This window comes from Porites lutea, chromosome 4 (assembly GCF_958299795.1).
Source record: "Porites lutea chromosome 4, jaPorLute2.1, whole genome shotgun sequence".
Lineage (NCBI taxonomy): Eukaryota > Metazoa > Cnidaria > Anthozoa > Scleractinia > Poritidae > Porites > Porites lutea.
In genome coordinates this window covers 33,151,572-33,169,912 of record NC_133204.1, presented here as the reverse complement: position 1 = coordinate 33,169,912, position 18,341 = coordinate 33,151,572, and the positions used below count along the sequence as shown (strand labels likewise).

The following is an 18,341-nucleotide window of genomic DNA, read 5'->3' as shown; positions in this document are numbered from 1 at the left end:
GCTCATATTCCCCTTGTCCTATTCCCCTCATCACATTCCCCTGCTGATATTCTTTTCAACGTGTTTAACCACCCCAGTAAAACAAGACAAGTCAGAATTTTAAATTTCAATTTAATGAACTTACCACATTTTCTTGGACTTCATTCTCTTCGTAGATCGGCAGTTGTCATAGCGCAATGTTCTTCAAACTAGAAATTCGCATTGCCGGCAGCGTCACTTTTAAACGAAACTGACATAACATCCCCAACGTCAACCTGCGAACATCCTTGCTTGCAATGTGACTCGTTGGACGACTGACACAAAAATCTGTCGCGGTGGAAGGTCCAAGAGAATTTCCAAAACTGCTCTGCCTTAACGTTGAGAATACATCTTCTTCTGAGTTACTCATCTCTTTCGGGTAAAACTGCTGTTTGACTACTCCACATGAATTGACCAATTTCCATAACCTCAAACAATTCGAGGCTCTTGGGAATGACCATCTCTAGAAAATTAATTCAAAGCTTTTTCCGTGAAGTTTTTTTCTTTAGGAAACCTCCCAAGTGGAAAATAAGCATGTTATCCCCAAGTACCTTTCCGTTGGGGGTATGTGATATATTCACCCGATGCCGCCCCGAGGGGCACCAGGTGAATATATCACATACCCCCTCGTTCGTGGTAAATAACCCTTACATATATACCACGTCCAATTCGGACGCTCAAATATACGCTCTCCTAGAGTATTGTCAACACCTTGGTTAAGAGTGAATAGATCTTTACCTTGTACGTTTTGCTTTCCCATAGAGGTCCCCGGGCAACATGGCCCTTTGTCTTTTCATATATTATAAGTATGTAAACAAGACCAAATTTGAAAGAAACAGTTCTCCAGAGTATTATCTCATGACCTGTATTGGGAAAAGAAAACACACAACCTAGAGAGTTCTATTCATTGGCGGCACGGGGCCGTCGCCCGTTGAAATTTTTTGTGTTTGAGCTTGAAAACAATACACCCACGGTTTTTTTCAAGTTTTGATTAAGACCTGTGAGAGAATATCCGTTGCCACTACTGGAAAGAGCACCTTAAAATTAGGAAACCTGTGAAGTTTAAAAGTGATACGTCAACAGCGAGCGAACGCTGCACAAAGTCGCGAAATTTTACAGACCTTTGTGTGGTGGGGTTCGCCAATTTACCGCCACCATACAAACCTCTGTAAAATTCGGCGACTTTGCGGAGCCATATCTTTGTGAGTATTCAACAAATCACGTTCAAACTTGGCATCGTTACTTACCTTAAGGCGTCCTTTCCAGCTGTGTTGACGGATTTTTGCAAACCGGTCCCAGTCAAAAGTTGACAAAACCGGCGAACAGCGTGGAGACAAACTCGTTCGGACCCAATTTCGGACCAAGTGATCCGAAACGCACAGGCCGTGAGGAATAAAGAGGCTTAGGGACTAGGTAGCATCAATCCTTCTAAGGGGAACACCGCAACAGATGGACATTTGGACTGAGCGAGTATCGGGGACCAAGGGGGTCGGTTTCTGAGATCTTGCCTCACTACCTTGCTTCTATACACCATATTTCAGAAAATCAGTTTGTTCTTATTAGAACGCAGACTTTAATTACCGAGTGACCAGTCTCGTGCCAATGGTGTTTTAATAAAGCACACAGGTACACAGATTCAAGCCCAGATTTAATTACAACTTCAGAAAACTCGATTAACTCAATTGGCGAAACAGGATCATGCGAACATTAGACGATAAACAAGCTAAGCTGAATACAATACCATCAAAAAGTACGTTAACCTTTAAGGCCCTAAAAGTAACCAGCATCTAATTTCTCCTAACAATGGTACTGCTTGTTCATCAAGAGAGGTAATGAGAATACATGAATCAATCACCAAAGATGAAGGGGCTTGATGTTTGAACAAATACTCTCAAGAATAAGTACCAGAAAAAATGTATGAAGAACAGTATGCAGAAAATGCGGATAAATTTAGGTTTCTGGCAAACTGCCCACCTTCCCCTCCCCTACGCAAACATTTTGCCCTAAGTGAGAAATAAGTGATAATGTTGGCTTAGGTGTGGGGTAGGTGGGCACTTGCCCAGAAACCTACACTGATCCGAAAATGCTTGTTAATATTGGAGCTTAGGGGTTAACCACAATGAGCACACTGGTGAAGAACAAAAGCATCTCTCTCCTCTGGGAATTAAACTCTATTTTCATGTAAAATCTTCCAGAAAAAATTATATTGTTTTGACCCCCAACATGGCCGCCTTGTCACGTGGTTGCAGAGCAAGAAAATGTCTCTCAAAAATACCATAATACTTTTTGTTGTCCTTCCAAAATTTTGCATAAAAATTGTTTTCAATTTCTCTAGGGGCGCGAGTCCCAACGGCCCAAGAGAAATTGAAAACAATGCTTATGCAAAATTCTGGAGGGAAAACAAACAGTATTATGGTATTTTTTAAAGGCCTATTAGGTTACAACAAGGAGCAATAGACCAAAAAACCGATGAAAGATAAATCAAGAGAAATAACGCAAAAAGGACTGGACGACAACTTAGAAAAAATTGTCCGTTTGAAATGTTTCAAAGAGATACATATTCGAATTTCATCAGTCTCCACACCCCACACAACAGAAATTTTCCAGAAAACTAACTAGCCCTTATAAAAATGAAAAAGAAAAACAAGAAATTGATTTAAGTGATATCTACAATACCCTTCAATGGTGGTATTTACACTGTAAACAACTATAATAAACTATACAGATAGAAACAAATTCATCAAAACTGCTACATACTAATTACCCTCACTTTGGTAACACGTAAAATCTTATAGAAAGATATTTTTTTTACAACTAGTATCAATTAGTTTAAAGCCTTATTTACCTTAGTACACTACAGACTCAAAAAACGTTTACTCATTAAGATGGTCAAGACGAGTATAACCACAAGTATAATTTAGTTTTTGTCCATACTAGGATCAAAATTAAATCTACAAGACAGGCAATCAAAATTATCACTAAGAAACCTGTCTGTGAAATAACTTCGCCCTTAGGCGCGACTAAAAGTTAGCCGACAAGGTCTCTTGAAAAAGTGGTCAATGAGAGATAAAACCACATAATCCCGCCCCGCGGGTTTGAGTCAGTAACAGAGTCAAGCTGTTATCCCCTTGTTTCACTCGATCCCAAAACCTTCCGCATTTGAAATGGCAATGGTCAGTTTTTGTTTGAGGATCTTTCGGCTTTTATACGGTGGAAGACAGAGCTGGTTGAAACATGTATGTGCCATGGGCAACCTGCAAAACAAGAACAAAAACAAAGGTATGAAAAGCCTTCTGAAGAAAATAACGATACCAACCTTATGAGAGGATTCTAAGCTGCTTAAAACTTGAACCATAATTTCAAAAGGAAGAGCACCCTTCCCTTTATCGCTATAGCCTCCGAGAAAGCTCTCTGGGGGCGGTTTTCTCTCACCCCTTATCCCGAGGGAGCTTGCTCGCAGGATATTATCGCTAGTAACCGATAGGTCACGTTATAGCTCGCCCTTCGATTTCGTCGATTTTTTCTTATGTACATGCACCTCAAAGAGACGAATTTACCACAAAACAACTTTATGTGTGTCAAAGTTTGAAACTAGAATAGGCTTTGAGGTGTTATTTGTTGTCATGACAACTTACATGCTCGTGCTGTTCGGTACTTCCATGCGAATGATTTTGAATTCCATTTCACCCATGCCGCCGATAGGAACCCGGTCACTACCAGTAGCAAACAACAGCAACTTTTTCTTCAAGTCCAGTGAAAATGACAGAACAACATCCCAGAAATACCTAAGAAAGCAACAAGATTTCCACCTTATAGTGCCGGTGTTACCAACAGTTAGCACTATTTGAACTTCCACTGAGGTCTTCGTATCAGTGGACATCCTTTAATAGTGGCTTGGCCTTGCAAAAGTTATTTACAATTAAACTGAGCGATTTCTCGGCCGCTGATTGGTCGCTAACTCTCTCTCTCTCGTGTGCCATTTTCCAAGGAACTTCACCGGAAATGTTGCTAAACTTTCCAGTAACACCACTCGCGGTTCCGCTTGAACAAATACTGTACTCTATCATACATGACTGGAAAGGCCTGTTTAGCCTAACGAACCCAGCATGCAGTATCTTTCGAAAGATTTACATTTAAGAAGCAGAAAAGGATTAGAATATTGTTACTATAAGGATTTACGCCAGTTAACCAACCTCACAGTAGGATCATTCTTAGTGCAACCCTCATAGACTGTGACTTTCCTGAGAGCATCCATGTCAAGCTCAGGGTTCCCACAGACCAACATCTCTACTTCTTCAGGACGTAACATCTGGATAAAAGACAACATTCATCTCAAAATACTGCACGTAATGAAAGGAGGTGTGCCACAAATTTATCAAAATAGTCCACCATTACTATTTACTGCATATACCAATAGCAAAATTCAAACTGGGTAAATAATTGTTTAAGTTCCTGTTTTGAAAGCTTGACATTTGACCCTTTGCCTTGGCGAAATGTTTTAAAACAATTATGTTTTAATAACATTTTTCAAGACAAGTTACAAAGAGTAGCACTACTGATCCTGGCCTGGGAAGGTAAAACTTGTACTTACAATAAGCGCATTAGAAGCACACACACTGTGAAAACCATGATAAAAAGACGCGAACTGTTGGTATATAGACCTGTTCAGCAGATAATCCACGTACAGATTCACGTATTCTGAGACGGAAATGAAAACATCGCATTGTAACAAAAGTTTACACACGGCAGTGGTGAGCCTGTCCTGAAGCATTGCCGTCGTAACCGCCGATGAACCGAACACTACTATGCTTCTTAACGCAAAGACAAGAATGCAGCCGAAGTGTGCGCAGGAGCCAAGAAGACAGAATAAGGTGGGAATTTGGCGGATAGGATTTCTCCTTACTTTCCGCTCCAGGCTCCAAAATCGTAATGTGCAGAGATCGTGAAAACTGATGCGAAAAACACGCGGGGGCTGGAGAGAGATCAGATCACACGCGTTCTATATCCCCTTGAGCTTGTTTTTGCCACGCCTGTTCCATCTGAAAGCCTGGTACAGACTACCCCACGCCACTTCAAACAACCTATCGTGTTAAGCTTCGGCACTTCTCTCCTTCAAGAAAAGAAGAAAAATGGCGGCGAAATGGGGGACTGCGTACAGTGTATGGCATCAAGTCGAGCCCACTTATGTGCACCATGCGACAAAAGGGATGAAAATCTTAGGTACAGCAATGAGATAACTTAATGGCTAGCAAAGTAAAGGTTGATTTCCACTGACGCGTTTTTTGGCTACGCACCTTAACGCACGAAAGTTTTAATCACGTGAATATAAATAAAAGAGCCAAGATATAGTGTTGAGATTAAACGTGAAGTTAAGCGAGGGTCTACTTTTACGCTTATGTGCGACCTTTCATACATTGCCTCTATTTTATTTGCGAACGTAAATTTTACACACGTACGCACGTAAAAATTACGCGACAGTGGAAATCAACCCTTACGCTATAAATGCTTATTTTCAGTCTAATTTAACCACCTACTGGAAAATAAACATTTTACTCGACTCTGAAAGAATTCGAAACTGTGACTTTTGAGGCGCCTACCTAGTGGATCAGGGGTTCGACTAGCGTAGGGGAGGTTTATCACAAACATAGTAGTAAAAGTTAATTACCTTGTCTGTTTTGCTTTGTGACTGGGATTCTATCACCCCTGGGCTTCAAACTGTGAGTGATGACCTCCCCAAACACAGTGTAAGAAATCTGGAAAATAATCATAAATTTATTCTGAATTATTGCAAAAACCTGATTGGAGAAAGTTAAGAAAAAGTAGTGAAAGTGAAATACGAAAAAATTAACGCGCGTCTCATCAAAATTCTAATCGTTTCTCGAGCCCTTTAGTTCTAACGTCTTTAAACCTACACCCCATCTTGTCAATGAGATTTACAAACTCCAAAAAGGAGAAATTTGTAATCACCGATGTTATCACAAAGTTAAGTTAAAGTTATGGCAACGATGGGTTTAATGTTTACAATAAGTTTAGAAATATATTGACAGCCGACCTGAAATGTCTGACAGAGATCTTCTTCCACATCTCCTTCGTACTCTAAGAGTTCCTTGAGGCCACGCCCAAGATCCTACAAGAGATAACGATAATATAAACTTCAATATAAATGCTAAGGGCGCTCCAAGTAAAGACATCACGCGCGCCACAAAAGACTAAGCAATCGAGCCGCGTAAGCAAAGAAGGAATCCTGGGAATGAGGAAGCTCCAGGTAGCGTGGCCTAATTCCTTGTTATGGGATAAGGATCCGTTTCCGTGGCCCGAAGCTACACTTTAAAATCACATTCCAGAGCTGCAAGTAAATGTCGGTCATCGGAAAATGTCCGATTTAAAATTGGCCCATGTCCGACGAAAAACTTAAGTGGTCGGAAATGATGTCCAGACAAAATTCAAAATACCGAGAAATATGACTTTGCAGACGAATGAAATCTACCTTAAGCACAATGAATGTTTGTCCCACCAAAATAAAATTACGGCAGTGAGTAGATGGCAGTAACCAGTCTATAAAAATATCGGGCACTTATAACGCACAGTAATTGTTCAAGAGGCAGAATCTGTCTTAGGTTGAGTCGACGTTTGTTTTGTCCGACCAAAAAAGTGACTTGGCCGGAGAGGAAAAATAATTTGCAGCTCTCAAAATGTAAGAAACAGTAGTGGGTGGTCTAACCCCCTAATCAGTCTATTTGCTTTGCTTTGCTTGCTTAAGAATTTTAATGAATTACTTTCAAAGCCATTCCTGTCGCCACTTTCGAGAAAAAAGCCCCTAGCCCGAGTTGCTCAATCGCTGGATACCGCTATTCAACGGATAAATCACTATCCAGACCAGTAGTGGATATAATTTTTAGGGAAACCAATTGCTTTACCCACTGGACAGAGGTTTATCCGGTGGATAGTGTTATAAACCTTTCAAAAAACTGGACCCGCGGAAACTTACCGGCATGGCTTCCATTAAGTCCTTAAGCCCCAACGGTGCTATGCCAACTGTAGCATGAGGATCGCGAAAAGGAACTACCGCAGGACTCAGGAGTTTCTTGTAACAACAAGGAGGAAATCTGATATCTAAAATGATGCTGTTGTAAACTGCTAAGCCCATTAGCTGTTGCACGGTTAAGAAAAAGTTTAACAAATTCAAAGTGAAATTACATGTACTTTGCATTGATCAACGGGATTTCATTTACTATGTTAAAAGGATACAACACCAACTAAGTTGAATTCAGAGTCATTATCCATGCATGTTTTGCTAAACCAGTACGTTCTTGACTTCTCATTGTAAGTAAACATCCCTAAAACATAACATGAAGTAAAAGACCCTTTAGCGTTGTAACAAAGGAACAATTAAAGGCTCCTGTTAAGGGACAGGCTTCTCTCCTCCGCACAAACCCCGCTGGGTACCCCACTAAATATAGCAATAGTCGATAAATAAAAAGGTTCCTTCCCATTGTGCCCTGCACGACAACAGTGAAATTAGTGACAACGGTGACACCAGTGTCAAAAGCAAAAACAGTAAAAACAGCAACGACAGCAACAACAACGCCAACAGTGACAACAGCGACAACAGCACCAACAGTGACAATCACAACAGTGACAAGTGTCAACAGCGACAAGAGTGACAACAGTGACAGGAGTCACATCAGTGACAACAGCAACAACACCGCCAACAGTGACAACAACGACCACAGTGACAACAGTGACAAAAGCGACAACAGTGACAACAATGTCAACAGCGATAACAGTGACACCAATGACAACAGACACGACAACAAAAACAGCGACAACGGTGTCAACAGCGACATCAGTGACAACAGTGATAACAGCAACAAAAGTGACTACAGCAAAAACAGTGACAACAGCGACAACAGTGACACCACTGAAAACAGTGACAACGGTGTCAACAGTGACAATACTGACGACAGTGACAACAGTGACAACAGTGACAACAGTGGCAACAGTGACAACGGTGGCAAGAGTGACAACAGCGACAAAAGTGACAACGGTAAAAACAGTGACAACGGTGACAACAGTGGAAAACAATGACAACAGTGACAACGGTGACAACGGTGACAACAGTGAAAACAATGACAACAGCGACAACAACGGCAACAGTGAAAACAGCGAAAACAGTGACAACAGTGACAATGGAGACAACAGAGACAACATTGACAACAGTGACAACAAAGACAACAGTGAAAACGGTCACAACAGTGACAACGGTGACAACAGCGACAAAACTGACAACGGTGAAAACAGCGACAACAGTGACAACAGTGACAACAGTGACAACGGTAACAACAATAACAATGGTGAGAACGGTGACAACAGCGAAGACAGGGACAACGGTGAAAACAGAGACAACAGTGAAGAAAGGGACAGCAAAAAAAACAACGCAACAGTGAGAACAGCGACCATAGTGACAACGGTGAAAATAGTGACAACAGCGACAACAGTGACAACAGTGACAACGGTAACAACGATGACAACAGTGACAACAGTGAAAACGGTGACAACAGTAACAAGGCTGACAACGGTGACAACAGTGACAACAGTGACAATGGTGAAAACAGTGACAACGGTGACAACGGTGACAACAGTGACAATGGTGACAACAGTAACAAGGCTGAAAACGGTGACAACAGTGACAACAGTGACAATGGTGAAAACAGTGACAACGGTGACAACGGTGAAAAGAGTGACAATGGTGACAACAGTAACAAGGCTGACAACAGTGACAACAGTGACAATGGTGAAAACAGTGACAACGGTGACAACGGTGAAACCCGGTGAGAAGAGTGACAACACTGAGAACGGTGACAACAGTCACAATGGTGACAACAGTGACAAGGCTGACAACGGTGACAACAGTGACAACAGTGACAATGGTGACAACAGTAACAAGGCTGACAACGGTGACAACAGTGACAACAGTGACAATGGTGAAAACAGTGACAACGGTGACTACGGTGACAACAGTGACAATGGTGACAACAGTAACAAGGCTGACAACGGTGACAACAGTGACAACAGTGACAACAGTGACAACGGTGACAACGGTGACAACAGTGACAATGGTGAAAACAGTAACAAGGCTGAAAACGGTGACAACAGTGACAACAGTGACAATGGTGAAAATAGTGACAACGGTGAAAACGGTGACAACAGTGACAATGGTGACAACAGTAACAAGGCTGACAACGGTGACAACAGTGACAACAGTGACAATGGTGAAAACAGTGACAACGGTGACAACGGTGAAACCCGGTGACAAGAGTGACAACAGTGACAACGGTGACAACAGTGACAATGGTGACAACAGTGACAAGGCTGACAACGGTGACAACAGTGACAACGGTGACTACAGTAACAAGGCTGACAACGGTGAAAACAGTGACAACAGTGACAATGGTGAAAACAGTGACAACGGTGACAACGGTGACAACAGTGACAATGGTGACAACAGTAACAAGGCTGACAACGGTGACAACAGTGACAACAGTGACAATGGTGAAAACAGTGACAACGGTGACAACAGTGACAATGGTGACAACAGTAACAAGGCTGACAACGGTGACAACAGTGACAACAGTGACAATGGTGAAAACAGTGACAACGGTGACAACGGTGAAACCCGGTGACAAGAGTGACAACAGTGACAACGGTGACAACAGTGACAATGGTGACAACAGTGACAAGGCTGACAACGGTGACAACAGTGACAACAGTGACAATGGTGACAACAGTAACAACGGTGACAACGGTGACAACAGTGACAACGGTGACAATGGTGACAACGGTGACAACAGTGACGACGGTGACACGGTGAAAACGGTGACAACGGTGACAACACTGACAACAGTGACAAAACTGAAAACGGTGACAACAGTGACAACGGTGACAATGGTGACAACGGTGACAACAGTGACAACGGTGACAACAGTGACAACAGTGACAACGGTGAAAAGAGTGACAATGGTGACAACGGTGACAACAGTGACAATGGTGACAACAGTGACAACAGTGAGAAAAGAGGAAAACGGTGACCACGGTGACCAAAGTGACAACAGTGACAACGGTGACAACAGTGACAACAGTGACAGCAGTGACAATGGTAACAACTGTGAGAACGGTGACAACAGTGAAAATAGTGACAACGCTGACAACGGTGAAAACAGTGACACTGGTGACAACAGTGAAAACAGTGACAAGAGTGAAAACGGTGACATTGGTGACAATAGTGACAACGGTAACAACAGTGACAACGGTGACAACTGTCACAACAGTGACAAGAGTGACAACGATGACAACAGTGACAACAGTGACAACGGTGACACCACTGACAACAGTGACAACGATAAAAAAAGTGAAAACGGTGACACCAGTGAAAACAGTGACAACGGTGACAACAGTGAAAACAGTGACAACGGTGACAAAAGTGTCAACACTGACAACTGTCACAACAGTAACAACAGTGACAACAGTGATAACAGTGACAACGGTAACAACAGCAAAAGCAGTGACTGGGGTGACAACAGTGAAAACGGTGACAACAGTGACAACAGTGACAACAGTGACAATGGTGACAACAGTGACAACGGTGACAACGGTGAATACAGTAAAGACGGTCACAACGTTGACAACACTAACAATGGTGACATCAGTGACAAACGGTGACAAAAGTGACAACAGTGACAACACGACAACGGTGACAACAGTGACAATACCAACAACAGTGACAACGGTGACAAATGTGACAACGGTGACAGGAGTGACAACCATGACAACAGTCACAACATTGACAACAGTGACAACACTGACAACTGTGACAACAGTAACAACAGTGACAACGGTGACAACAGTGGCAACGGTGACAACAGTAAAAACGGTGACAAAAGTGACAACAGTGACAACATTGAGAAGGGTGACAGCGGAGAAACCGGTCAAAAACCTGACAACAGTAACAACGGTAACAATAGTGACAACAGTGGCAAGAGTCACAAGAGTGACAATGGTGACAAGGGTGACAACAGTGACAACGGTGACAACAGTGACAACAGTGACAACGGTGACAACAGTGACAAGTGTCGCAACAGTGACACCAGTGACAACGGTGACAACAGTGACAACAGTGACAACAGTGAAAAAAGTCACAAAGGTGACAACAGTGACAATGGTGACAACAGTGACAGCAATGAAAACAGCGACAACAAAGGCAACAGTGAAAACAGTGACAACAGTGACAACGGTGACAACAGTGACACCAGCGAAAAAAGTGACAACGGTGACAACAATGACAACAGTGACAACGATGATAACAGTGACTACAGTGACAATAGTGACAATGGTGACGACGGTGACAACAGTGACAACGGTGACAAAAGTGACAACAGTGACAACAGCGACAATAGTGACAACACTGACAACAGTGACAATGGTGACAACAGTGACAACAGTGACAACAGTGACAACAGTGAAAGCAGTGACAACAGTGACATCACTGAGAAGGGTGACAACGGTGACAACGGTGACAACAGTGAAAATAGTGACACTGGTGACAACAGTGACAACAGTGACAAGAGTGACAACGGTCACAATGGTGACACTAGTGACAACAGCGAAAACGGTGACAACGGTGACAACAGTGAGAAAAGTGACAACAGTGACAACTGTCACAACAGTGACAACAGAGACAATGGTGACAACAGTGACAACAGTGACAACAGTGAAAACAGTGACAACGGTGACAACAGTGAAAACGGTGACAACAGTGACAACGGTGACAACAGTGACAATAGTGAGAACGGTGACAACAGTGACAACGGTAACAACAGTGACAACAGCGACAACAGTGACAACGGTGACAAATGTGACAACGGTGACAAGATTGACAACGGTGACAACAGTGACAACGGTGACAACAGAAACAACAGTGACAACGGTTACAACAGTAAAAACGGTGACAACAGTAACAACGGTAACAACGGTGACAACAGTGACAACAGTGACAACAGCGACAACAGTGAAAACGGTGACAACAGCGACAACAGTGACAACGGTGACAACAGTGAAGTGACAACAGTGAGAAAAGAGGAAAACGGTGACAACGGTGACCAAAGTGACAACAGTGACAACAGTGACAACGATAACAACAGTAACAACGGTGACAACAGTGAAAACAGTCGCAACGGTGAAATCAGTGACAACGGTGAAAACAGTGACAACGGAGACAACAGTAACAACGGTGACAACAGTGACAACGGTGACAACAGTGAGAACAGTGACAACGGTGACAACAGCGACAACAGCGACAACGGTGACAAATATGACATCGGTGACAACGGTGACAAGAGTGACAACGGTGACAACAGTGAAAACGGTGACAACAGGAACAACAATGACAACGGTTACAACGGTGACAACAGTGACAACAGTGATACCATTGAGAAGGGTGACAACGGTGACAACGGCGACAAAAGTGACAACAGTGACAACGGTGACAACAGTGACAACTGTGACAATGGTGACAAGCGTGACAACGGTCACAACGGTGACAATAGTGACAACGGTAACAACAGTGACAACAGCGAAACGGTGCCAACGGTGACAACAGTGAAAACGGTGACAACGGTGACAACAATGAAAACAGCAACAACAAAGGCAACAGTGAAAACAGTGACAACAGTGACAACGGTGACAACAGCGACAAAAGTGACAACGGTGACGAGTGACAACGGTGACAACAGTGACAACAGTGACAACAGTGACAACGGTAACAATGACAACAGTGACAACGGTGACAACAGTAACAACAGTGAAAACAGTGACAACGGTAAAAACAGTGACAACGGTGACAACAGTGAGAACAGTGACAACTGTCACAACAGTGACAACTATCACAACAGTGACAACAGTGACAACGGCTAAAAAATTGACAACAGTGACCACAGCGACAACAGTGACAACAGTGACAACAGTGACAATAGGGAGTTTAAGATACGGCGAGTACGGACTACGACTACGGATAAACATGCTATTGCGCATGATCAAAACCACGTGACTGTTCATTTTTCCCGCGTAGTCCTGCGGCTACGGAGAACATTTTGCTCGTATTTTGCCGTCCGGTAACTCAAGAATCTCATTTTTTCGTAAAAAAGTTTTCAATTCACCTGCTTTAAGTGAGAGGGAAGCGAAATATGTAAGTTGTGTCTAATTTCTGCTCAGATTTACGCTTTTAATCGACTGTTGTGATTCAAATCTTTCTAGCTAAGCTCATATTAAGCTCAGATGTTTATAAGCAGAATTCAGATTGACGGCGTAGGAGAAGAGAAATCATGCAGGTAATTTACTTACTCTTCGCACTTGAAAAGTTTCAATGTTTGGTCGAATTGATCATTGTGTCTTTCTACGTGTGTAAAATTTGTTTATGCGAGTTTTTGAATCGTGCCATTTGCTGAATGAAAATGACGTAAACATCTTCGAGACAATCGAAACTCGGCATTTCAATACTTCAAACTACATCAGATCAGTAGTCGGAGAAGTCCATCATCTAAATCTAATAAATGAGCTATTACTATTTCTGTCTATTTCTTTAATATTTGACATAGAAGTATTCATGGGCGAAAAAATAAAACCTGTGTAACCAAAACTTTGTTTACCAATTTCACCCGACGTAATTGCTTCCTTCAAGTATGGAAGAATTTGTTCATTGTTCTAAAGATAAGATCACATGCAAAACTGACTTGCGTTTTTGTGAACTGTGATGAAAACAAGAAAATCTTTGCGTCTTGTTTCCCTCTCCGCCTCTTCTCTCGTAGTCTACTGTCTGTAGTGCAATCTTAACGTTCTATATTTGTACGACTCAACCCAGTGCTACGAACAAAGGACAACGCTCGTCCAGCCGTAGTTCGTAGTCCGTAGTCTCCGTATCTTAAACTCCCTAATGGTGACAACAGTGAAGACAGTGACACCAGTGAGAAGGGTGACAACGGTGACAACAGTGAAAACAGTGACAACAGTGACATTGCTGACAACAGTGACAACAGTGACAAGGGTGACAACGGTGACAACAGTGATAACAGCGAAAAAGGTGACAACGGTGACAACAGTGACAACGGTGACAACAGTGACAACGGTGACAACAGTGACAACACTGACAACTGTCACAACAGTGACACCAGAGACAATGGTGAGAACAGGGACAACGGTGGCAACAGTGCCAACAGTGACAACAGTGACAACGGTGACAACGGTGAAAACAGTGACAAAAGTGACAACGGTGACAACAGCAACAAGAGTGACATCGGTGACAACAGTGACAACAGTGACAACAGTGACAACGGTGACAACAATGAAAACGGTGACAACAGTGACAACAGTGACAACGGTGACAACAGTGACAACACTGACAACTGTCACAACAGGGACAACAGAAACAATGGTGACAAAAGTGACAACGGTGACAACAGTGAAAACAGTGACAACGGTGACAACAGTGACAACGGTGACAACAGTGACAACACTGACAACTGTCACAACAGTGACACAAGAGACAATGGTGAGAACAGGGACAACGCTGGCAACAGTGCCAACAGTGACAACAGTGACAACGGTGACAACGGTAAAAACAGTGACAAAAGTGACAACGGTGACAACAGCAACAAGAGTGACACCGGTGACAACAGTGACAACAGTGACAACAGTGACAACGGTGACAACAATGAAAACGGTGACAACAGTGACAACGGTGACAACAGTGACAACACTGACAACTGTCACAACAGGGACAACAGAAACAATGGTGACAAAAGTGACAACGGTGACAACAGTGAAAACAGTGACAACGGTGACAACAGTGAAAATGGTGACAACAGTGACAACGGTGACAACGGTGACAATGGTGACAATGGTGACAACGGTGAACAACGGTGACAACGGTGACAACAGTGACAACAGCAACAACAGCGACAACGGTGACAAATGTGACAACGGTTACAACAGTCAAAACGGTGACAACAGTAACAACAGTGACAACAGTGACAACGGTGACAAGAGGGACAACAGTAACAACGGTGACAACAGCGACAACAGCGACAACAGTGACAACAGTAAAAACTGGGACAACGGTGCAAGAGTGACAATGGTGACAACTGTGACAACGGTGACAACAGCAACAACAATGACAACGGTTATAACGGTGACAACAGTGAAAACGGTGACAACAGTGATACCATTGAGAAGGGTGACAACTGTAACAACGGTAACAAAAGTGACAACAGTGACAAGAGTGACAATGGTGACAAGGGTGACAACAGTGACAACAGTGACAAAAGTAACAACGGTGACAACGGTGACAACAGTGACAACTGTCACAACAGTGACAACCGTGAGAACGGTGACACCAGTGACAAAAGTGACAACGGTGACAACAGTAAGAACAGTGACAATGGCGACAACAGTGAAAACGGTGACAACGGTGAGAACAGTGACAACGGTGAACACAGTGACAACGGCGACAACAGTGACAACAGTGACAACAGTGACAACAGCAACAACAGTGACAACAATTACAACGGTAACAACAGTAACAACGGTGACAACAGTGACAACAGCAACAACAATGACAACGGTGACAAATGTGACAACGGTGAAAACAGTGACAATAGTAACAACGGTGACAACAGTCAAAACAGTGACAACGGTGACAACAGTGACAACGATAACAACAGTGACAACGGTGACAACAGTAAAAACAGAGACAACGGTAAAACCAGTGACAACCGTGACAACAATGACAACGCTAACAACGGTGACACCAGTAACAACTGTGACAACGGTGACAATGGTGACACCAGTGACAACAGTAAAAACGGTGTCAACAGCAACAACAGCGACAACAGTGACAAGAGTGACAACGGTGACAACAGTGACAACAGTGACAGCGGTGACAGCAAAGACAACAGTGACAACGGTGACAACAGCAAAAACATTGGCAACGGTTAAAACGGTGACAACAGTCACAATGGTGACAACAGTGACAACAGTGATAACATTGACAAGGGTGACAACGGTGACAACGGCGACAAAAGTAACAACAGTGACAACGGCGACAACAGTGACAACAGTGACAAGAGGTACAAAGTGACAATGGTGACAAGGGTGACAACAGTGACAACAATGACAACAGTGACAACGGTGACAATAGTGACAACGGTGACAACAGTGACAACTGTCACAAGAGGGACAACAGTGACAACAGTGACAACAGTGAAAACGGTGACAACAGTCATAACAGTGACAACAGTGACAACGGTGACACCAGTGACAACTGTCACAACAGTGACAACAGTGACAACGGTGAAAAGAGTGACAACAGTGACAATGGTGATAACAGTGAAAACGGTAAAAACAGTGACAACGGTGACAATGGTGATAACGGTGACAACAGTGACAACGGTAACAACAGTGACCACAGCGACAACAGTGACAACGGTGACAACAGAAACAACAGTGACAACGGTTACAACAGTGAAAACGGTGACAACAGTAACAACGGTGACAACGGTGGCAACAGTGACAACGGTGACAACAGTGACAACGGTGACAAATGGGACAGCGGTGAACACACTGACAACAGTGACAACAGCAACAACAGTGACAACGGTTATAACGGTAACAACAGTGACAACAGTGACAACAGTGACAAAGGTGACAACAGCAACAACAGTGACAACGGTTATAACGGTGACAACAGTGAAAACTGTGACAACAGTGATACCAGTAAGAATAGTGACAACGGTAACAATGGTGACAAAAGTGACAAGAGTGACAAGAGTCACAACGGTGACAATGCTGACAAGCGTAACAACAGTGACAACGGTGACAAGAGTGACAACGGTGACAATGGTGACAACAGTGACAACTGTCACAACAGTGACAACAGTGACAACGGTGAAAACAGTAAGAACAGTGACAACGGCGACAACAGTGAAAACGGTAACAACAGTGACAACAGTGACAACGCTGACATTAATGACAACAGCGACAACAGTGACAACAGTGACAACGGTGACAACAGCAACAACAGTGACAACGGTTACAACGGTCACAACAGTGACAACGGTGACAACAGTGACAACAGCAACAAAAGTGACAACAGTGACAAATGTGACAACGGTGACAACAGTGACCACAGTAACAACGCTGACAAAAGTGACAACGATAACAACAGTGACAACGGTGACAACAGTGAAAACAGTGACAACGGTAAAACCAGTGACAACGGTGACAACAGTGACAACGCTGCCAACGGTGACAACCCTGACAACGGTGACAACAGTAACAAAGGTGACAACGGTGACATCAGTGACAACGGTGACAACAGTAACAACAGTAAAAACGGTGTCAACAACGACAACAGCGACAACAGTTACAAGAGTGACAACGGTGACAACAGTGACAACAGTGAACACGGTGACAACAGCAACAACAGTGGCAACAGTTACAACGGTGACAACAGTGACAACAGTGACAACAGTGAAAACATTGACCAGGGAGACAACGGTGAAAACGACGACAAAAGTAACAACAGTGACAACGTTGACAACAGTGACAACAGTGACAAGAGGTACAACAGTGTCAATGGTGACAAGGGTGACAATAGTGACAACGGTGAAAACAGTAAGAACGGTGACAACGGTGCCAACAGTGACAACGGCGACAACAGTGACAACTGTCACAACAGTGACAACAGTGACAACAGTGATAACATTGAGAATGGTGACAACGGTGACACACTGACAAAGTAAAAAAGAGTGACAACGGTGACAACAGTGACAACAGTTACAAGAGTGACAAGAGTGACAATGGTGACAACAGTGACAACGGTGACAACGGTGACAAAAGCAACAACACTGACACCGGTGACAACAGTAACAACGGTGACAACAGTGCCAACGTGGACAACAGTGACAACGGTGACAAATGTGACAATGGTGACAATGGTGACCACAGTGACAACAGTGACAACAGTGAAAACAGTGACGACAGTGACACCAGGGAGAAGGGTGACGACGATGACAACGGGGAAAACGGTGACAACAGTGAAAATGGTGACAACAGTGACAACGGTGACAACAGTGAGAATTGTGACAATGGTGTCAACGGTGACAACAGTGACACCGGTGACAACGGTGACAACAGTGACAACAGTCACAACGGTGACAACATTAAAAACATTGGCAACGGTTACAATGGTGACAACAGTCACAACGGTGACAACA

General features: G+C 43.3%; 1 protein-coding gene across 1 annotated transcript in view; it reads right to left on the bottom strand.

The window, feature by feature from the left end:
* Positions 1-1,612: 1,612 nt before the first annotated feature.
* Positions 1,613-18,341, bottom strand: part of LOC140933347 (probable E3 ubiquitin-protein ligase HECTD2) — a 30,304-nt gene continuing 13,575 nt past the window's right edge. The window contains exons 14-21 of the mRNA XM_073382886.1: positions 7,267-7,355; positions 7,007-7,168; positions 6,071-6,145; positions 5,684-5,771; positions 4,610-4,716; positions 4,212-4,327; positions 3,654-3,803; positions 1,613-3,272 (exon numbers count right to left, since the gene is read on the bottom strand). Coding sequence (XP_073238987.1) covers positions 3,152-3,272; positions 3,654-3,803; positions 4,212-4,327; positions 4,610-4,716; positions 5,684-5,771; positions 6,071-6,145; positions 7,007-7,168; positions 7,267-7,355 — 908 coding nt within the window. The 3' untranslated portion in view covers positions 1,613-3,151. The remainder of the gene's footprint in view (positions 3,273-3,653; positions 3,804-4,211; positions 4,328-4,609; positions 4,717-5,683; positions 5,772-6,070; positions 6,146-7,006; positions 7,169-7,266; positions 7,356-18,341) is intronic.